Here is a 23,447-nt window from a genome sequence, read left to right on the forward strand (position 1 = left end):
AATGATTCCAAACACTGCAGCTCACCCTTACCTAAAGGAAAAGATCTGTGCTCTTGACACCCTCCTGATGTTTCACAATATTCCTCCTTTTTAACCTATGTTGTGTGCATTTACAATTTCAACTGAGCACTCTTTTAAATTCATGTTTCTTTATATATGCCCCACTCTCCTTTTAACAGCTTACTAGTCCTGACTCCTTCATCAAAACACCTTTTTTCATTTTTTGACAGACAAGCCCTTCTCACCTCACAGGTCTAAGCTCCCCTTCCCATTAGATTTAGATACATCTTTGCTACCAACAAAATAGCTACTATAATATGTATATATTTTAAATATGGCATATATTAATGGGAATACTGTTCCACATTTCTCAGTTAAACAAGGAAATAAAATGTAAAATAAGATCATGTTGAGCTCCATTCGCTTCTTGAGGCTCTCCACTCTGCATAACATCAATCATACCTAGAGACTTAACTGGTCAACATTCCACTAATTTCCAAAGCCAGCTAAGAGGGCTTGGAATGGCAGGGGGAGCTCGGGATTTCAGGGCAGCCAGAATAGTCTGGGAATTCCAGGCACTCCTTCATCTGGAGAGCATTACAAAACAGGCTCTCTGAGACAGGGCTTTAAAATAATAAAAAATTTACCCCAATTACCCTCCCTTGATCGTTTACTATGAAAAAATATGAAGTACTTAGCAGTAAGCAGAGTGTGTATCAGGGGCCTCGTGATGTTTATTTAGCTTCCCTCAGTTACCATCCCTTCTGACCTCTCCACCAATGTCTCACATGGAATCTGGGAATAGTGTAGATCCTGCCTGCTTCTTCAGTTAAATACCATGTTATGTTATATACTATGGATTATTTACTATCATCATTAACAGCTATGTAATATTTTATCAAAAGAGCATATTACAGAACTTATTCCTCTATTGTGGACAATGATTTTCAATTTTCCCTGTTACAAAGAATGCTGGAATAAATTTCTTGTATATACAACTTTTTACTGTATTTATGATTTTTTCCTCATTACGTTAGACTTCCAGTCATTCCACGATTGGTCAAAAGCTGTGAAGACATTAAAGGTTCTCGATACATATTACGAACCCGGCCCCCCAAAGCTATACCGATTCCCAGTTGTACACACAGTGTATGAGATTACCTAGTTCAGAATCAGGAGAACGAGCTGAGATGTGGAGTAAGTAGGGAGACCTACAGCAGCTGTGCTCTGGCAGGCCCCGCCTAAACTGGCCTGCCCAGAGCTGGCCTCACAGGTTAGGCACTGCCTGAGTCCAGCTGCACGCAGCTCCAAGCAAGGAAGGCTCAGGTCTGGGGTCATTCTAGAAGTTCCATCCCCAGGAACAGTGGAACCTGGAAAGGACGTGCTGCCTCCACACCTCATGCCGAAGGTTATCTGGGGTGGACACACATCTTGCAGGCACCTTGCTGCTGAGCCTCCACTGGGCACAGTCTGTCCCTCTCATGGTCCTCCTGTTCAGCCTTTGGCTCTGCCAGCAGTTCCTTAGTAAGTGTGAGGCCCTGTACCTTCATCCAAGCGACCCCTTATGTGCTTTTTTGCCAACTTTCTCCTGGGTAGACCCCGCTTGGTATATTCCATGAATAAACTAAAACAAGATACCTCCCAGTCTGTGATTGGGAAACCTACCTGCATTTGAGAATCATTGCTTTCACATGGTGACTCCCCTTCCTCCTGCTCTTCACTTCCCTCATTTTACTTTTTCTGACTCTTCACAACCCTGAACATTCCCACCAGCTAGAACAGACCTGAGTTAGTGCCATCTCCTGAGCTGATGTTCTGAAATACCAGGCTCCTCTGCAGAGACTCTTGTGGTCAGTAAGAACTGCTCCATCCCCTGCCGGCAGCTCCTCAGTGGGAAGTCTCTCTTACCTCTGGGTCCCTTCACCTGAGGATATGATGGAGGCCCCACTGCTTATGCAATCCCTGCTAGACAGTAGGTCCGTTAAGGCTAGAGTACATGTCTAATCATTTTTATATTCTGCCCATCACCCAGGTGCCTAGTACACAGCAAGCCTTTTAAACAGCATTTGCTGAAGTAGGGACATGGTTTTATCATTATTCATTATAAAGATGTCTATTATTCTACTTTTTATTCAGTTTAATCTATCTATGTGAAATCTTAGAATTCCCATCTTTTTATCTTTTAGCTCCCCAGGAACAATTTTCCTGGCCCATATAGCTTTCTTTCTTCGTCATATTTTAAGGGAAAAAAAACCCACAAAAACCCACATACAACTAACATCTAAATCTGCTAAGAAAAAAAAGGAATTAATACAGACACCACTTCTGGAGAAGACAAATTGATACAGTGCAAATATGAGATACCATTCCAGGCTGGAATCCTCTGTTAGTGAGGGTCATTCATTCCATGATAAGAACAGACTGTCTGACACTAAACATTCCAGTTCAGCAAACGCTCCTTTTGTCTTTGTGTGAGGAAATAAAATCCACTCAATCCACAGACGCGGGGGATGGGGATGGTGAGAAGGAGGGGAAACATGAATATGCAAATAGGATGCCTCAGGCAGGAAAAACACTTCATGATTGTGGAAATGACTATTTTCCCTTGGTTATTCCTACTAGCATGATTATAGGGAATTTAACTTTATTTTCTGTTGGCATTCTATTCCATGGGCTAGGGATAGAGACCAGTACCATAAAGCATTCAAGAGCATGGGCCATATGGAGAAGATGTGAATATACCCTGAGGACAGATATAATCTTATAGTGGGAACTGAGCTGGGTGGTGTCATCTTACTCCTTGGAACATTAATTTCCCACTTATTCACATAATTAGCGTTCGTAAGAAAGCTTTTTACCCAAAAAAGCCTCACCTTTAGGAATTTTACAAGCCACTTTGGAACACAATGGCCAAATTTTTTAAAAACAGCATTCACCATAAAAGCAATCAATAAGATTTAGGCATATCTTATTTTCTATCCTTCCATGCCCAGTCACACCAAATACCAGGTCAAGAACCTCCATGGTCTCTTGTCTAAGAAAAATTATCCTACTCTTGGGGTCTCTTTGCTATAGTTCAATGTGCTAGTTTCAGACCAACCTTCCTGAAGGATAACTCTGATCATAGCAGGCTCCTGCCCAAAAACTTAAAACAAAATCCCTTCTCCCTTCTCAATTCAGTTCAAACCCTTCAATCTGAAATTCAAGATCTTTTACCACTTGGTCCCATCTGTCTTTGCAGCTCATTCTCCCACAACTTCCTTACAAATCCTCCTCCACTCTTAATCAGTCTCTGACCACAGGCTCTGCTTCATTGTCTCCACTGAGTCGACCTCCCACAGACAGTGTGCTCTTTTGAATTCCTACCTGTCACTTCCCACCCAGAATTCAAATAGATGCAAAGGCAACTTCCTTCACCAATGTTTTCCTCATCCTGCTTCCCAAACCCTTGGGGTATGAGCTCTCACTCCTCTAAAGCCCTCCACAGACTTAGATCTTCTTCTAGGGCATTCCTCCATTCTATTTTGCACAGGAGCCAGCTGAGGTATAGAATTACCCGCCCACACACTGCAAGCCTCACAAAGGCAGGAACCGTGTGTAGACTCAGTCTGATTTCCCCACACTACCTTGTACACATCTGTACATATAAGTGATCGATATATACTTTCTGAAAATGCTGCATTGACATGTACTTGAAAACTATTTGATGTAAAAACTACTTTGGAAGACAAAGGAGAAATAAAACTGGAAGCCCAGGACGTAAAAGGAGCTGGCGAAGATTTTGATTCATGCTCCCCGCTTCTGCTGGGGAGCTGTCCAAAGAACAGACTCTTGATGTGAATCTGATATTTTAAGAGATGCTCCTAGCAAGTTACTAAAATTTCATTCAACATTTACTGAGTCATTGCTATTTACCAACTTCTGTACCATGCACCCAGGTATAATGATTGATAAGAAATATCCCCTGTTCTTTGAAAGCGAACATAGCCTAGTGAAGAAATCCTATATAAACAGATAAATTGAATAAATATAATAAGTTTTCATAAGGTAAAAAGTATATGTGTGTGAGGGGAAGTAGAGGCAGTAGTGGAAGTAGTACCCCTGCATTTGAAAATCAGGGGTAACTTCAGGAAGGAAGTAATACTTGACTGAGGTCTTGAAGAATGGCAGCAATTTGCTGAGTGCCAGTGGCCATTCTTGGCAAAGCCGACAAGTATTCACGCTTGGAAGATGGTGCTCATGGGAAAGACAGACATTTAGAGTGGCTAGAGCATGGGGTGCACCCAGGGGTGAGGCTCAGGGGGTGGGGCCAGCCACTGCAGGGCCTTCTAATGAACGAGTTCTCATAAGTTCATACTGTGGGCCTCAAGGAGCAATGAACGGGTCCTACAATGCACCTGACGTGCAATGATTCCCACTTCTGCACATCATCATCTCCTTTTTTCTAGCCTCCTGTAGCTCACCCAGGCACACTGTAGTTCAGCTGCAACATGAAGGATGTGTGTACTGCTGCCTGCTTATTAGTGCTGAGGCAGAGAGCATAGTGTTTCTGTCTGATATTTTGACATTGGCTTTAAGGTATAAGTACTTGAAATGCAAAGACATAAATATTCAAAAATGGACCTTTTCAGCCATTTGGTCATTTAACTCCATGTTACATGTTTATATCCCAACCCTTATCACCCATAAGACAAAAAGAAAAACAATGTACTCTCTCAAGGAGACTAGAGGAATGGCACTTCTCACACTAGAAACTTACTGAGCCGCAATTTTGATGAATTTTTTCACCAGCTGCACTCGCTTGCCCAGCTGGCTGCAGAGCAGAATCTCCGTGGCCACCCAGAGCTGGACCTCATTGCATCTCTGGAGCAGAAGGCTGAGGTTTACAGTGTGTTCCCCACTTCCCTGTCTGCTGAATGTGAAGTAGATCAGCTCTTGCTGAAAGAAAATGTATTCATGCCAGGGTTTATTTATAGCAAAGTATAGTTGATATAAAATTCGGTCAAATTTTAAGAGCTACTTCAGGTAGTCCCTCCCATATTATTAATATGCTAACGGAGAATATGGCGAACGGTAATATATTAAATTCAAAATGACTTAGTTTTAGAGGTGCCTCATTCAATAATTTTTTTTGTGATTTTTGTGTTATATAAGTGATTTTTCAGAATGTAAGGAAGACATCTTTATATACAAATCTAAGATATTCTGAAGTTTAAATCATAGGATAAATGGAATCCCCAAATTTCCGAACCTTGTCATGTTGAAAAATTCAAGTGAAAATGAACACTAGTACTACCAGTATTTGTTAAGGTGCACATCAGACCCTCACAGGTCTGTTCTCTAAGACAGTGGTCCTCAAATTTTGGTGTGAATCAGGATCACCTGGAGGACTGCTGAAGCACAGATTGCCAGATCCCACCCCTAGAACCTCTGATCCTGCAGGGGTGTGGAGGGGCCGGAAATCTGCATTTCTAACAAGTGCCCAAGTCCCGCAGATGATGCTGGTCTGAGTATCTGCTCTTTAAAAACCACTGATACAAAACATTGTCAAACCACAAATGGAAAGAGAATGAGATTAGGGCAAGGTCTAATAATTTATGAAAGCAAACAAGACCAATAACTATTTATATAGATAGATCATGTGCAAAGCAATAGATTTGTTTTTAAATGTGTGTGTGTGTGTGTGTTTTACAGAGGTAATCTACATTCTTCCACTGCATAAGCAGGGATATATCCTAGTCTACTAACATTTCCAAAGACACAAGTCATTTAGCCTGAAGGAATTCATTACTTGCTCACATTCTGATCACAATTATTGAAATCTGTTTAATGAGAAAATACGAGGACATTTGGGTCTCTAAATTGGGCATGAGGTTCCTTCTTCAGAAGGAAAGGCCACTTCAGAATGAAATATTTTACTATATGGCAAAACAAATGCAACATATGGTTGCAGAGGGCTCTAACATTTTTCATCTCTTGATTCCCGTGAGCGTTTCCTCTGGCCAAATGTACTCAAGAATTGTCGGTAGCATTTTGCTCCCAATCTATTGTTTTAAAAATGTCATAATCTGTCCTCAAGTGAAAAATTGATGGACATAAAAACTTGAAATATATCTAAAATTTTCAATAAAGTACTTTAAGTCTTACAATGCAGTCTAAACTTGTAGAATGTTCTTAAGTTAAAAGATGCATATGTGTGTACATAAATATGAATATGATTCTTGTACAACTATCATAAACTTCATGGAAAAAATAAACCTATCAATATCAAAGGTAAAATGGTTAATCAACCCCATTAGAGCTTCATCTCCAAATACATATATATATTTATATACGTGAAATATAGCATATTTATACATGACACAAGCATATGCTCACACTTGGAACAAATAAAAGCATGCTTGCACATTCTGATTTTTTTAGACTTGAGTCAGTCTTTCAACATATTTAAAGTCCCCAAGTATCTTTTGGACCATGTTATTCTAGTATAATTTCATCACCGCATGCATTGATATTCTGCACAAATAATTCACAGTTAAAACAGCATTTGTATTTTATCTTTTCACTCCTCACTTACCTCGTGAATTGAATTGAATAGACTCCAATCAAAATTCATTAATTCCAGAGCAAGATCCCAAGTGTTCATTCCCAAAATCCTCATCGACCTTTGCTGTGATTCCTCATTTTCTGCAAACGGGTTCTAAACCGACAGAAGCAAAAAGATCCTCAGTAATTGCCAAATGTTTTGCACTGCATTGGCTGGCTGTAGAAAGGCACTAGAAACCCAGATTAGCAAAGTAATCTTTTCTGAGTGCACTTAATATTTTCCCTGGTCTGTTTACCTTCAGTGAGTTACAGCCAATTTAGGAAACGGTCTTGGAAATAGTAAAACGTGATCAATGATACTTCAGTGAGTTCGCCCGCTCCTCCCCCATCTCTCTCCCCCACCCCCATGTGCACACATGCACACACAAAATCTGATTATAAAACACTGCCCTGGCAGACAGCATAATAAAAGCGAAAGCCCCGAAATCACTTTGGCTTCTGGTAAGAATTAATGTGCCAGCAGGGTTAGTATAAAAACAAACAAAAGAAATGTCATGGTGCACTTCAATAAAGACAGACATGGCGTTTACAGGAAATATGTTTAGCAAGGCTCATCCCAGACACACATTTACACATTTTATTAAAATGCCCATGGAAAGTAAAAAAACAAATTTAACATGAAATAAAAAATAAAAATTATTTCATTTATATGCTGTGGTGGATTATTATTTTAAGCATCAACCACTTTCCCTATGTAAATAGGGCCTAATCACTATGAGGCTGGTAACAGTATTTCCTTAAGATATGGCATAAAAGTATTAGATGCCATCACAACTTTCAATCTATTTCACCACTAAAGTTATTAAAAAGATTATTTGGCATGTTTCCAAAATAGCTGATGTTTTCTAATGAAAATATAAATTCTCCCATTTGAAGGGTTAGATTTGAATAATAACTTTAAAACAAACAGAAGGAACCTTGCAACAATAAATGGCATAGTAGGATAAAGGGAATATTCCAGCTGCCAAATATTAATCCGTATTTCTAAACTGAAAAATAAATTATTTGCATTTTAGAAGTTTTACATTGACAAAAAGTTTTCCTATTTTTTTTTTTAAACCTAGGCCAGGCACGGTGGCTGAAGCCTGTAATCCCAGCACTTTGGGAGGCCGAGACGGGCGGATCATGAGGTCAGGAGATCGAGACCATCCTGGCTAACACGATGAAACCCCGTCTCTACTAAAAAAAATACAAAAAAACTGGCCGGGCGAGGTGGCGGGTGCCTGTAGTCCCAGCTACTCGGGAGGCTGAGGCAGGAGAATGGCGTGAACCAGGGAGGCGGAGCTTGCAGTGAGCCCAGATCTGGCCACTGCGCTCCAGCCTGGGCGACAGAGCAAGACTCCATCTCAAAAAAAAAAAAAAAAAAAACCTAATGACTGAAGATCTTCATAGAGCTTTCCCACAGACTCAGTCCTCTCAGCGGCAGGTCAAGGTTCACTTTGTCTCTGTATCCCCAGTGTAGGGCACAGTGTGGTGCTCAGAAAGCAATGACCAAATGAACCAGCTAACAAATTGTGAGGTGTTGAGGTGGAAGAAAAGCTGAGGTTTCTCAGGGATTGGTCTGGATAGGCTAAGACCAGACAGACTCTACTGCTGACTTTCAAAGAAAGACCCAGAGTGAGGAAGTAACACACACACCTGCTTAATAATTTAGAGGTGTCAGGAAATTTCTACTTGTTTTTTTGTGCCCATTTTCTCCCTAATTGGGTCTCTTACCCAACTCGAGTTATTAACTCTAGTTATTCAAGGTTGAATAACTATTTATTCAAGGTTGTCCATTGCCCTTGCCAAGGAACATTACATTTTTCTATCTCATTCCTTCAGTGCTCTAATTCCTGTTTTCTAAGAAGATTAATCTATGTGAAAGTGACAGTAGGTACTGGTGTTTTCATCTGTTATTCTTCTCTCACAATGTTAGATTTTAACTGACATCTTTTGGTGATGAAATATCTAAACCTATGATTCCAATAGGACAATTTTCGGTGGTGTCGGGAGTTGGCGGGGGAAGCTTTTGAGGTAGGATGGAGTCTGGCTTCTCTTGGAACATATTTCACAGCACCTATTTATTCCATCAAGGCATTGCCCAGGCCTGCCTTCTTTTCTGAATGTGGCCCTGGACAGTGGTAGATTGAGCCATGGGGATGCACAGGAGGGAGCTGCCTGAGAAGGCCACGTATGGGTGGCAGAGGATGAGTGGAAGATATTCAGAGTGGAGGTTTCCTCCACCACAACAAGCCCCGCAGTAGCTAGATGTCAGATCATGGGGAGCGGTAAAATCAATCTCATTTTTACTCAAAACTGCTGTGCAGCACCCAGTTGGTTACGTTTCACTGACGGAATTACACAGGACTTGTGGCCTGCTGAAGGACAGCACAGGAAAGGTCCATGTAAGGCATGTACAAATGAAAGGAATGCACAGGGGCTTTAGAGTCAAACGTACAATTGCATTTAAAAATCGAAGCACTCTCCCTTACTTGGCTGTATGAAGCTAGAGTGGTTACTCAGCCTCTCTCCTGGGGTTACTGGAAGTGTTAAACGAGATACCATATGTAAACTACTCAGTACACACAGATCTAGTAATAAGTGATTAACATTATTATGGTAGTTTAATATCCTGCAGACAATGTTACATAAAATATCTTTCCAGTAGACATATATCTGGACGTAAAACTATTATCAGTAGTTTGGGTTAACCTACATGGTATGCAGGTTTCTCAATTATACATACAACAGGACCAGTGAGAAAGACTCACCCCAGCGATGGCTCCATGAAGAGATGGGGACTCTGAGTTTCAGACACAATCGCAATCTGCTAGAGCCCACTTTTTCTAGATGACAGATCTGAAGCCTGGTCCTGCTATTCAGAAACCAACCCCAGGACTAAAGTCTTTAGGAACCACAGCAGCAATGAAATCATCCACTTATGTATAAGTGTTCTTAAATTTTGGACTGAAAGTAACTTAAAGTGCGCATTCTACATTTCTCCAGACTCTTTCTCTATAGTGGCAGCTGATGCCCCTTCACCATGACCTCGTTCTACACACAGAAGGCAGATCATCCATGCTTTTCTTCAAGGGAATGGAACCAAGTGTACCAAACGTACTGAAACAAAGGTCTCTTTCTCCTTAAATCCACCTAGGATGCATTTCTCAGCCTCATCTCCATATACTCACCGAAAAAGAAGAAATGAAATTAAAATTCGATGGGAGAAGGAGTCACTTGTCTCAAATCCCTTATTTCAGGGCTCAGAAAGGGTTTCACTTAGGCAGGGTTTAGCATTCCTCAAGTGGGATTGGATTGGATTGAATTGCTTGACCCCTTTTTGATTTGTAAAAGTAGTGTTACTTGGGAATTACATCATTGGATAAGGGAAGAAATAATTTAATTTTTTAACATTCATTATAAACACATAAATATTATGCTTTGAGTCTGACATTTACGTGGTGTGTGTGTTCTGAATAGCAGGACCATTCCTTTTTTTTCTTTTTTTTTAGACAAAGTCCTACCCCGTCACCCAGGCTGGAGTGCAATGATGAGATCACAACTCACTGCAGCCTCGATCTCCTGGGCTCAAGAGATCCTCCCACCTCAGCACACACCTAGGGACAACAGGTGTGTACTACTATGCCCAGCTAATTTTTAAATTTTTTTGTAGAGACAGGGTCGCAAACTTCTAAGCTGGTCTCAAACTTCTGAGCTCAAGCCATCTTCCTGCCTTGGCCTCTCAAAAGTGCTCGGATTACAGGTATGAGCCACCTCACCTGGCCTGTTTGTTTCAAATACAAGGCTGAAGGTCCTTACCAAAGTGTCCGCCAGGTCTTTCCGATAGACATATATCCGACCAGATGCCTCGAGGGATTTGGAGATGACTAAGTCATTCGGCTGAAGTTCATGCTTTCCTTTATTTGAAAAAAAAAAAAAAGGAATAATCAGAAATACAAGAGTCGCAGCAGTAGGCCTACACAGTACACTTAAGTGAAACTTGCCAAAGAAAAATACTTAAAAGTAAATAGAACTTAAAGTGGATTAGTTTTAGTTCTGCACACTCTATACAATGACAACAGTGGCATCACGAACAGCTCTCACTGCTCAGTGGCCAGAAAGTGGAGTCCTCTTGCAGTTCTTTCCTATAACATTTAGTCATTGTTTGGAACATAGAACAGTTTAAGAGAAAAAGTAAAATTTACTCATCTAAGATAACAATACCATGTTAACACTGGTTACATTTAGGTCTATTTTTGTTCTGATTTTTATATAACTGTGTGTATATATACACACACACAACTTGCATTGATTTGCAATGATTTATGCATACGCATTTATAATTATCGTGGATACACATATACATTTGCAATTATTCCATAATTTTATATTCTGATATTCTTATAAGCACTTTATCCACTTAACAAAATTATTGACATATGACATATTTAATTGGTTATATAATAGTTCATTATACCATCATTTAATCTTTCCTCTATTGTTGAACATTGAATGGTTAATTTTTTTGGTCATATAAATTAGATGGCATGATGTATGTTAAGTACTGGCACGGGGCCTGGCACATAACTGGGGTTTGGCAAATGGGATCTATTATTGTATCAGCCATAATATATTTTGCTGAAGTCAACATCTTTATGTTTAAATCTTTGTCTGCTTATAAATGATTTTTTTTAGGTTAAATTTATTTTTATTATTATTTTTTATTATTATTATACTTTAAGTTCTAGGGTACATGTGCATAACGTGCAGGTTTGTTACATAAATGATTTTCTTAAGACGGACTCCCAGTATTAGAATTACTAGCTCAAAGGGAATGAAAATTTTTTAAGTTTTTGACACAAGCTACCAAATTGTTTCTGATTTTTATTTTTTAAAAAAGACAATATAGGCCGGGCGCGGTGGCTCAAGCCTGTAATCCCAGCACTTTGGGAGGCCAAGATGGGCGGATCACGAAGTCAGGAGATCGAGACCATCCTGGTGAACACAGTGAAACCCCGTCTCTACTAAAAAAATACAAAAAAAACAACTAGCTGGGCGAGGTGGCGGGCGCCTGTAGTCCCAGCTACTCGGGAGGCTGAGGCAGGAGAATGGCGTAAACCCGGGAGGCCGAGCTTGCAGTGAGCCCAGATTGCGCCACTGCACTCCAGCCTGGGCGACAGAGCGAGACTCCATCTCAAAAAAAAAAAAAAAAAAAAAGACAATATATTTTCCTAAAAAATTGGTATAAAACTTGCACACTGACTAACACTGATCATTACTTTTTTTTTGAGACGGAGTTGCACTCTGTCACCTAGGCTGGAGAGCACTCATGTGATCTCAGCTCACTGCAACCTCTGCTTTCTGGGTTCAAGTGATTCTCCCACCTCAGCCTCCCGAGTAGCTGAGATTACAGGTGCCTGCTACCACGCCTGGCTAATTTTGTATTTTCAGTAGAGATGGAGTTTCACCATGTTGTCTAGGCTGATCGTGAACTCCTGACCTCAAGTGATCCACCTGCCTTGGCCTCCCAGAGTGCTGGGATTACAGGCATGAGCCACCGCGCCCAGCCTGGTCAATACTTTTGGTAAGTTTACTATTTTGCTAATACAAAAAGTAGATTCTCTGTTTACTTTGTGTTTCTTAACTAGTAGGTTGAGTATTTTTCATATATTCCTCTTCTATCTTATTTCTCTTGATGAAAATTGTTCCTATCCTTTGACCATTTTCTACCACAGTTGGAGCCCTCTTATAACATAATAGCTTTCTTCCTAGAAAATGCCCTCCTCCTAACTACAAAATGCATATGGGAGTAGACTAAAGCCATATTAAAGTTTATTTCACTGTGACACAATCAACTTCTCCTAAGGTAGCTGTTCGGTTATCCAGCATGATTGGGAAATACAATATTCCATATGCCTTTTCTAGATAATTGACCCAAATGCAAAGTGTTGTTCTGAACATTTCTGTTTAATACAGAGTACACAAATAATAATCTAATATATTCTTTATGGTCCAGCATTATAAAGATCCACAGTACTATAATGTTGGGCTGGTGACATGTATAGTGGATGGTGTCACACGGCCGGATTCTGAAGTTTCATCTCCTGGGTTCCATCTGCTCCTTCTTTGTTCAGCTATAATTTCCTGCAGCCCTTTCTGTGCCTATGTATACCTTAAATCTGAATTTATGAGAGCCATTCACACTTTATAGAATAAAATGTCATAACTTTCTGATAGCATTTTTCTATTTGCTGAGAAATATTTTTCCCCTTATTTTCAGGTTTGTCACTACACTATGAAAGATTAAAACTGATAGAATTTTAACCTCTGAATAACTGGGTAGTTTATTGTTACTACATACATATGACTACCCTGGGTAAAAAACAGCTAAAAACCTACCAAAGCTATGAGAATGATACTATTATTCCTTTTAAAAAATCCATAAAACCTCCAACATCTCTGACATCTTAAAACTTTTTTTTGACAAAAATAAAGAAAAAACTCACCATTTCTTTTTGAAGTAGCACTAAAATATAATTTATTAAAAATGATGTAATTAGAACAAGGAATGCATTAAGCTCTTGAGTTTGTTTTCTTCGTTAAAACATTATTGTTTGGGGGATAAAAAGATGCAGGAAGAAAGGTTCCTTACAGACAAAAAAAAAAAGGTAGAGGATGGAAAATAATGGCACACTGCCAAATCTGTGGGATAATTCAAGAGATACGCTGATATTTCTAGTGATGATTAGCAATGGGTCTATACACATTACAACGCTATTGCCCATCCTAATGAATCTAATTTAATAGAGTGTGAAAATGGTATTTCACAGACACCAAATAGATATTGGACAGTGAAAGAGCCACTCATTAATTGCCAGCTTCTCATGAGGCCCTGGGTTGACTCTCAGTCAGCTCCCAAAGGAGACGGGTCTCAGTTTTCCTGCAAAGTTCATTCAGCTCTTCCTTCTCTGGCACCTTCTGTCTGAATGGGGACCCCAGGATCACTCTCTGTAATGGTATTACCTGGAGAGGCAGACGCTCAAGCTTAATACTGCTTAATTAAGCAGTATTGATAAAGCTTAATACTGTTTAAAATCCTTTTATATTTTTGGTCACTTGAAAATTAAATATACATTTATCATACCTATTTGAAATATATTATCAAAAATCGAACCACTTTCTGATTAAAATTCATTTAGCCCATATGTTTCTCAAATTCTTTTTTCTAGATCATGTTTTGCTAAGATATACAATTAGAGCCCTGGGAGAGGGGAGAGGGATTCTTATGTATTAGGCCCAGGGAAAAGGGCTTCATTTGCATATGTAATCAGCCAGCTTGTAGGACCATTTTACCTGCCTGTGAGCAACAAAGCCATAGGAACAAGGTACTTTACCCTCAAGTACATTCTGGTACTCATTTTCCAACTGGAGAATGATAACAAAGGGTAAACAGGAATGCAGTTTATCTGCTCCCCTCCCCCGCCCGCATCTCTGGTTGATTAGTCCACACAGTGCTCACGTTTTTCAACTACTGATGCTAAGTCACTTTCTTTGTATTTTTTCTCAGGGTTAAGGAGATATTAAATAAAGATTGCAAACCAAAAAAGGAGGCCAGCAACACAGATCTGACAGGCTCCAGTGAAAACGAAGGGGTCTGTTCAAGCCGCACAGATCAATAGTGTCAGCTTGTAATCTGTGTGATCTTATTCAAAACAGACAATAAACCATTCTCTGAGGATAAATAAGGCCCAATAGAAGGAGAAGCTGTAACCAGGCCTCACTCCCCACGTCCACCTAAAGGAATATTGCCGTGTGAGCTTTCAGCTTATTGTACAGTTTGTCTTTCTTTCAATAGGGAGTCTTTAAATATTAAACTGTCAGCCCTCAATAGGACTGGTTCAAGGCCATCTTTCCTTTTTTTCCCCCCAAAGTAATTTCACTCTTTAGCAATTTCCCAAGTTAATTTAAATAGGAAAATAGAAGGCTTATCTAGAGTACAAAATATGAAAAGCTTTGTAATGTATTTTAAAACACTGGCATGCCTCTCTATTCAGTTCTTGGGGAGGAAATTCAGTATCCCACAGTACCCAACTGTTGTCATGGAAACACTTCTGGTAGGCAGCTTCTTATTGTTACTGTGGTCATCCAGCTGCGGGCCCAGAAGGGAGGAGCTGCACTTTTACTCTACAAAAATGCCAACTCCCTCCTTTTGAAGGAGATCAGTGAAAGATTAATATTCAAGGGTAGAAAAGAACTTACCTCCAGAGAATGTGATGGCCACCAGAGCCAGATCCTCTTCGGCATACTGGATCTTTTCTGCCACGAATTTTAGGATCTCTTGGGCTGTACTGGAAACTTTTGCCTTCACACTGACATAGGAGTGCTCTGTTATATACACGTGGCAGAAAACTGCACAAGTGAAAAGAATTGTTTGGAAACAGAACAGTGGTCATGAGGTATAGACTTTTCCAAATCAAGGCACCTTGATCAACTTTTCTAAATCAACCCACCTTGCTATTCTCTTCAGTATAACACATATAGAGTTAGATTTTTTATATACGCACACGAGCGCCTGAGGGTATACGTCTATGAATGTGTGCTTGCAAACACATGAAACTCAGATGTTATAAAGCTAGCCAACAAGCACAAGTAGTATTTAATCTTTTCATTCTGCAATGAGAGACCCGAGTCATACAAGTGTGTACTCATTGTAGAAACCATCTGACCATAATACAGTGGAATCTGTGGTGCACAGACTGTATTTTTAAATCCCTTCTTTGACAGTTGCCGAGATCTCCCAAAGCTGCATATTAAAGTGTCTAATTCATAAATTTTTCCTTTACACTCCATTTCAGGACAATCTCAGTGGCCCAATCAAGAACACCATATTTTGCTATTAGAATTCTCATAAGTTTATCTAAAAATCTGTCATCTGCTTTGGTTTTTGAGTTCAGCTTTCTCAATCATTTAAGACTGACTCCATTTCTCCCATCAAGGTAGTGATGAATTTAGTTTCCAAATGGAGGTCACATTTCTAGCCTTTTTAATTTCCTTTTTTATTGTCTGTGGTGCTAATAATTATTACTAGGACATTATCACTGTCAGGGTGAATGGGTCCTGAAAAATGTTTTCTTTATGATATTAATAGCAGAAGCTGTTTTAATAGCAATGGAAGTAACTGACACATTGCCTCTTATATCAGCTACTATAAATGTATAAAATGCACCAGCTTCTTTCCAGTAGACAGAAGGACAATAATATACTTAGATATTCTACTCTTTGGTGTTGCAAAAAAAATTGAGAGTGAAGCTTCTGGAGAAATTTTATATGCAGTTTAAATGTCACCACAAAAATAAGCCCAGGAATGTTTTCATAGAAATACAAATGAAGCAAAAGTCTAACTATGAGTTTACATGTATAGAACCTGAAAGTAAACACACTACGAGGAGACACTTGACATATTTGGTTTGGTTGGGTATGTCACTAAAACAATAGCATGTAACAAATAGTTGTTTTGTATTTTGCCAACAGACTAGCGAGAGAAAAAAAGGCTTTCCTCCTTCCATAGAAAGATGGAATTTTTAAGCAAGGCAAAATCTGTCTATAAACTACTATATGCGGGGTAAGTTTACATCTTGCTAAATAAACTGATAAACAAAAAGAGGCTGGGGGCCTTGAAATACTTTGCCTTTTTGCAGCTCAGCTTGGAAAACTATATGATGAAACTTCAAGACAAATGGGCAAGGAAGGTCAGCAACAAAGGAATTAGGAAGTTAGATAATTTTGTTTTCTCTTTCACTTGTCACAGATGACACTTAATATGAGTCAACAGAACCATCTATCAGCAGCATTATATACAAACACTATCTGAAGGAATAAGCATCTTTGTGGCTTCTCTTACAAGTTCCAGAAATCGGGCAAATATTAAACGATCACACTCAGAATTTCAGCATATGAAGGAAGATGAGTCAAAAGAGAGAGTCTGTGAGTCACAACTGCAATAAAATTTTAATTTGCTGTGTTTTCCAGCTCTGCACTTGACGCAACCTCTATCTAAAAGGAGAAAACCATTGTTAATATTTCTTGCTCCTCTTTAAAACATTAACATAGAAAAGCACTTCAGCATCTTCAGGGTTCTAAAAAGGTGTTTCCCCTTGTGTTGGATGAACATGGCTTCAAGAAGCCATGAGCCTCTTCCACAAAAATAAGCAGTGACTGAGGACACAGCAGATGGGCGGCACTGCCCACACAGCCTGACCTTGCAGGAGCTTCTACCGTACAGCCTTCTCTCCATTATTCTCTCTAAGAGTTTCTTCTCGTGGACTGAGTCATGGACTGACTCAGCCCAAATCTGCACATTGACTTTGGTGATCCTTCCAGTTAGTCATAGGCAATGGGCTGATGAAGGCAGGGAGAAAATGGTTCTAGGAGAAAATGGTGAGTTTCCTGTTCATTTTTACCTCTTCTCAAAAATGCAAGGAGGCTCTAGGCATTGTCTCCTTTCCTTGCTTCCCAAATTATAAGCATCCTTGGTGCTTGGGACAGTATTATGTGATCTAAGAAAACTATAATGCTCAAAGAAAGAAAAGAAAAACATGCTATTTGATGCTAACATGCTTATCTGACAGCTAGAAATGAAGGTTAGTCAGGCTGATACGCCAATGTAGGAGAAAAATGGTGGCTAACTGCTACCTACCCCCAAACCCTCACTTCAAACCATACTCACTTTCCTCTGTTTCAGTCACAGTTCCTCTATGCTGGAGCCAGTTCTCCTTAAGACTGAATTGGTGGAAAAGGGCTTTATTCTGTGAGATTGGAGAAAGAGAACAATGAATGAATGCATTCTTGCCCTTTGGAAAACCATAGCTGTTTACAACATGTTCCAAAAGAGCCAGCCAATTTTTTTTTTTAAATATGAAATCCACCCATCCAATCTTAGAGAAATAAACTGGGAGTCGCCCCAACTAATGCAAATGGTGGTGGAGATTATGAGCAATCCGATGGGCCTGGGCTAAGGCCAGCAGCAGGCCAAAAGTCCTTATATAATACCCTGCAACATGACTTTTCACATCTAGCTATTACAAACATCCATAGTCTCCTGAGATAAACATCATTTCCCCATTCCAACATGAATCTATAAGGCGTAGTTATCACAATCTGATCCTCTGCTATTACATTTTTCATAGAAGCAACTTTGAGATGGTTTCAATACCTCTGCTGTAGTACAGTGACTTTCCTAAGGGACACAGGCATACTGTTCATTATGATTATCCACCTGATACGGCTGTGTCTCCAAAGCTTGTGCCTGATATCTCAGTCCATATTTCCCCCTTATCAAATTGGACTGAGAACACATTCCCACTTGCTACCTTCTCTTTCTGTTGTATTAAAAGTGCAAATATTTTCCTTATAAGACTTCTTTCCTCTTAAAGATTCCTCCTACCTGGATATTTTTTTTTTTTTTTGACATAAACATCTTAAAATTCAAATTTATATCACTCCAGGGATAGCAGGAAGCCCCGAGACTCTAAAATGCACCACAAAACCAGCAGAATGTCAAAAAGTCAAGGGTACACAGCTAAAATCAGATCTGCACCAGCACAGGAATAACTAAAGCAAAGCAGGAAAGCGCAGGGAAGCTGCAACCCCAGGCGCCCCGCCTTGTCGGGTTCCGCTCGAGGCAGTATTCATTTTAATTTTGAAACACGCCAAGGGAGGCAAGGCAAGGTCTCCAAACCAGATCACCTAATTTTAGGTATAGAAGCATCTGCTTACCTTTTTTTGTGGTGAATATTCATCCACAGTGCTGAAAGGAAAAATGGCAAGAAGTCAGTCTTTGTCCCAAACCCAGAATAATGCAGTTATTGTTATGGAAGACTAATTTCCAGCACTAGGCAGAGGATTTTGCTCTTCAAAAAAGATAAAACACAGTATTCATTAATTCACTATGTACAACACACTTGACATTGGGCTCTGAATTTCAAATGAGCCAGGAAGTAAAGAAGTTATGGATTCAACAGATGTATTTTGCCTTCTACCCACAGAAAATGAAGCTCAGAAGTGAGGGAGGAACTGGATCTGCTCAGTCCATGGGAACTCAGTCCACAGAAATGAGGATTTAAAAAAACTGCAATATTCAGTCCATAGACATAAGTTTTCTCATACAGTGATAGTGATAGATTTTAGGTGAAATTACTGCTATTTAGATAGCTAAGTCACTCAGCCAAGGCACATCTTCTCCAGGATGTGTCTCTGTGTAGTGGAACTGGGAACACTCTGCCCATCTCTGATCATCTCCGCAGATTCCCACCTTCAAGTGCCCTCTGAACGCCACCTCCACTTACAAAGGAGCCAGTGCCGGGGCCAATTTCATACATCATTAGGTGAACTATAAATTAAATGTATGAGTCTTGCTCTCAGAAAGGAACACTTTTGGCCGGGCGCGGTGGCTCAAGCCTGTAATCCCAGCACTTTGGGAGGCCGAGACGGGCGGATCACGAGGTCAGGAGATCGAGACCATCCTGGCTAACACAGTGAAACCCCGTCTCTACTAAAAAATACAAAAAACTAGCCGGGCGAGGTGGCGGGCACCTGTAGTCCCAGCTACTCGGGAGGCTGAGGCAGGAGAATGGCGTAAACCCGGGAGGCGGAGCTTGCAGTGAGCTGAGATCTGGCCACTGCACTCCAGCCTGGGCAACAGAGCGAGACTCCGTCTCAAAAAAAAAAAAAAAAAAAAAAAGAAAGGAACACTTTCTCCTCTATTTTGTGTACTGGGGCTAGAGAAAAAAAAAAGTCACGAGTTTTACATTTAGGGCTTGAATCTTATTCTAGAATCTAAAGCTATTTCATAATCTTATAAAAATAGGCAAGAATCATTTCTTTCTTTCTTTTTTTTTTTTAAGACATAGTCTAACTCTCTCACCCAGGCTAGAGTGCAGTGGCGTGATCACTGTTCACTGCAGCCTTGACCTCCAGGGCTCAAGTGATCCTCCTGCCTCAGCCTCCCAAGTAACTGGAACTACAGGCATGTACCACCATGCCCAGCTAAGTTTCTATTTTTGGTAGAGGTGGGGTCTTACTATGTTGTCCAGGGTGGTCTTAAACTCCTAAATTCTTGGACACAAGTGATTCTCCCACCTCCACCTCCCAAAGTGCTGGGATTACAGGTGTGAGTCACTGTGCCAACCAATAATCATTTTTTTTATGTCATTTTCTTATTTTATTCTAGTATTTACCATTTTTGTGTAGGTTTTTAAAATGGAATGTATTAAATTTCCATTAATGTATTTGATGAAATATGTTCACATGTATTAAACCATGAATTAAAGTTTCCCAGCTATAACAGGTCTGCCTCATAGCACAGAGCAACTTCCATATGGGGAATTATTTTGATGACAAGGTTGCCCTTTTTTTCCTTGTTTGATTTCATTTATTAGTTCATATTTTCATGTAAGTCTTAGGCAATGGAAACTTAACATAATGTAGACTGTAATAAAAGAAGACCACCAACATTTACAACATTCATCTCTAAGGTACTGTGCTAACTTGCACTTTACTTTCAAATCTCTCAATGTAAGATTTTGATGATTGAGGACTAAAGTATACACACGGTTTGCTACCTAAGATTAATTTATACAGATGTTTCATTTGCAATGAGGTCTCCCTTTACTAAAACTAAGTCAAGCTTTAAATCACAAATTAGTCATCTGAAAGGCTTGAATTAACACGTTCCAAGAGAGGTGCAATTTGTGACTGTTTTTAATCGTAACAGAAGCTTTTCACAACTTGACAATAAATGTACTTTATGTTTACGAAATATACACTGTAAATCAGATAACAAGTTTTCCTTTTAGATGAACTCTGTGGCTAAATCTGAAAACTGAATGACTTGATGTTTTCTTTACCAAAATTAGTAAGGGGACTTAATGGTAATATCACTAATAGTAAAGTTGAGTGTTGCCAATCTGAAAGATTAATGACAGATACCTAGGGGACACTTAGACATGCCAAGAGTCATTGAGTAAATGGCTCTTTAAAAACTTTCTAAATTGATAGAGAAACCTCAGGGAACTCATAAAACTGAGCTTTTAAAATGCTCCACAGGTTGGGTGTGGTGACTCACACCTGTAATCCCAGTACTTTGGGAGGCTGAGGCAGGTGAATCACCTGAGGTTGGGAGTTCAAGACCAGCCTGGCCAACATAGTGAAACCCCATCTCTACTAAAAATACAAAAAAGTAGCCAGGTGTGGTGGTGCATGTCTGTAATCCCAGCTACTCAGGAGGCTGAGGCATGAAAATTGCTCAAACCCAGGAGGTGGTGGTTGCAGTTAGCCAAGATCACGCTGCTGTATTCCAGCCTGAGCAGCAGCAGAGTGACTATATCTCAAAAAATAAAATAAAATAAAACGTTCCACAACTCCCTGAGACCTATTTATTAAACTTTTCCTCCCTATTCCATAGAGATAGTTACAAGCCCCAAAATGACAAGTTACATAGACTTTTAAAATTAAGTAATAATTTACTGTTTTTATGCACCCTGTTGTTATGGCCCAGGCTGTTTTTACTATATAAAACGGGGTTAAAACAATAGTCAACGAGTTGAATTGTGTGTTCTTTCACTTTGAGTTATGAGAACAAAACACACAATTTACTACTAGAAAAGCTAGGGCATCAAGATGAATCTGAGTCAAAATGTTCAAAATCAACTTTTATGTATAAGGCATTCCAAATTCTATCATATTTGCTGCTGTTTTCTTTCATTAACCATAATTAGGAAAATGAAATACTTACTGACGACGGTGCATTCCAAGTATCTTTTGAAATTCTTTCAATTCTTTTTCAAGTATTGGATATTCATAAACATCATCCAGTACATTCCTATATATGGTCTGGAGAAAAAAGACAAATGACAGCTGAGTGGTTGAATACCCATTTTGTAGGGATTAAGACTCATACCACGGCTATCCTAACAGAGGAAATAAGGACGGATCCAGGACAACGCGCGGGTTTCACCAGGTGCCAATGAGATCCAGAGTGGGATCATAACTCGTAGCTTCTCTGTCAACTGCCATGGCTCTCTATCTGCTTTCAGGGCCGTAGGTGGAAATTCTGGAAAGAGAACTCTAGAGATCTGTGGCTAGCTGGCTACTAGAGATTTCCATGCCCATTCTATACCTTAAAAAATAATAGGCCAGGCGTGGTGGCTCACGCCTGTAATCCCAGCACTTTGGGAGGCCAAGGCAGGCAGACCACAAGGTCAGGAGATGGAGAACATCATGTCTAACACAGTGAAACTGTGTCTCTACTAAAAATACAAAAAAAAAAAAAAAAAAAAAAAAAAAAAAAAAAAAAAATTAGCTATGTGTGGTAGTGGGCACCTGTAATCCCAGCTACTCGGGAGGCTGAGGCAGGAGAATGGTGTGAACCCAGGAGGTGGGGCTTGCAGTGAGCCAAGATCGCACCACTGCACTCCAGCCTGGGCAACAGAGCGAGACTCCACCTCAGAATAATAATAATATCGGTTGGGTGTGGTGGCTCAGGCTGTAATCCCAACACTCTGGGAGGCTGAGTAGGGAGCATTGCTTGAGCTGAGTACGAGATCAGCCTGGGCAACAAAGCAAGACTCTGTCTCTACAAAAAAGAAAAAATTAGCTGAGTGTGGTAGTGCACGCCTTTAGTCCCAGATAGTCGGGAGGTTGAGGTGCAAGGATCTCTCAAGCTCAAGAGTTTGAGGTTGCAGTGCACTATGACTGCGTCACTGCACTGCAGCCTGGGTAGCAGAGCAAGACCCTGTCTCAACACACACACACACACACACACACACACACACACACACACACACACACACAATTCCACATAATCATTTGGGAGAAAAAAGTCAATTGAATTAAATTAAGCAGTTGCTTTGAAAACAACATGAGTTTGAAAGAGTTGGTTAGACTCGTAAACAACTGGATGCCTAAATGACAACTAAATGCTGAATTCAAAGTGGTTTCCTTCATGAAAGGCTGAGTCTATTTAGGCAGTTGCCTACTCTGAACTAGAACTCTTCCTTGCTAGAATTCCATTCCATTCCTTCTCTGTCCTAACCTGTAGATTTAATATGATTTTGGTGGCAAAAGTAATCCAACTGTCTTACTAATCATCTCTCCAGATAATCATCTGTGTTGAAAAGATATTGAAGCCTATTAATTAGAAAAAATAAATCAGTTTGTCTCACTCTAAATGTAAATCTACATTATATCTATTTACACATTATTGCTTAAAATTCTCAAAGTATACCACATCTGACAAATGTTTCATAGAACATACATTGTCAATATAGTTTTTAAATCATAATGTTTTATGCAAATATTATATATAGAGGACTGGTTACTTTAAACTTATAATGACTATCAACATATTAAGCTGTATCAAATTTTGAATGTTTTGGTTTACCTTCCTTAATTATTTCATTAGCAATCAAAATTTCCATGACTTTTAGATATGGAATATTAAGCTTCAGAAGTCAATATAACATATATTCTCTGAATCACAACTTGACTATCACAAGAAAGCTGAATGACTGTTACCTACAAATGAGATATTTAAAATGCATGACTAAAAATAAAATTAGTTATTTTGCATCAAAGAATACCTGGAAACGTTAGATTACCTTTAAAAACATTTTTGAATGTTCATCTTCATGTAACCAGTCTTTGTACAGAGCAATCCACTGGGAAACAAGATGCAAGACTTTACGTTTCCTACGAGGAACATCTGAGTTTTCCTCTTTGCCTTGATACTTCTTAGCAGAATAGGTGCAAATGGTTAAGAAAAAATTATATTGTTGAAAATTTAAAAATATGAAGACATCCGT

The 23,447-nt window shown here is 39.6% G+C and overlaps 1 protein-coding gene across 1 annotated transcript in view; it reads right to left on the reverse strand.

Annotated features, from left to right (window-relative positions):
* The window catches only part of RAPGEF5 (Rap guanine nucleotide exchange factor 5), a 246,904-nt gene that overhangs the window by 20,660 nt on the left and 202,797 nt on the right, over nt 1–23,447 (reverse strand). The window contains exons 13-20 of the mRNA XM_030933057.1: nt 23,244–23,388; nt 21,380–21,477; nt 18,364–18,394; nt 17,315–17,393; nt 14,848–14,997; nt 10,408–10,505; nt 6,578–6,700; nt 4,760–4,938 (exon numbers count right to left, since the gene is read on the reverse strand). Coding sequence (XP_030788917.1) covers nt 4,760–4,938; nt 6,578–6,700; nt 10,408–10,505; nt 14,848–14,997; nt 17,315–17,393; nt 18,364–18,394; nt 21,380–21,477; nt 23,244–23,388 — 903 coding nt within the window. The remainder of the gene's footprint in view (nt 1–4,759; nt 4,939–6,577; nt 6,701–10,407; nt 10,506–14,847; nt 14,998–17,314; nt 17,394–18,363; nt 18,395–21,379; nt 21,478–23,243; nt 23,389–23,447) is intronic.

The sequence above is a fragment of the Rhinopithecus roxellana genome, chromosome 6 (genome assembly GCF_007565055.1).
Source record: "Rhinopithecus roxellana isolate Shanxi Qingling chromosome 6, ASM756505v1, whole genome shotgun sequence".
NCBI classification, from domain to species: Eukaryota; Metazoa; Chordata; class Mammalia; order Primates; family Cercopithecidae; genus Rhinopithecus; species Rhinopithecus roxellana.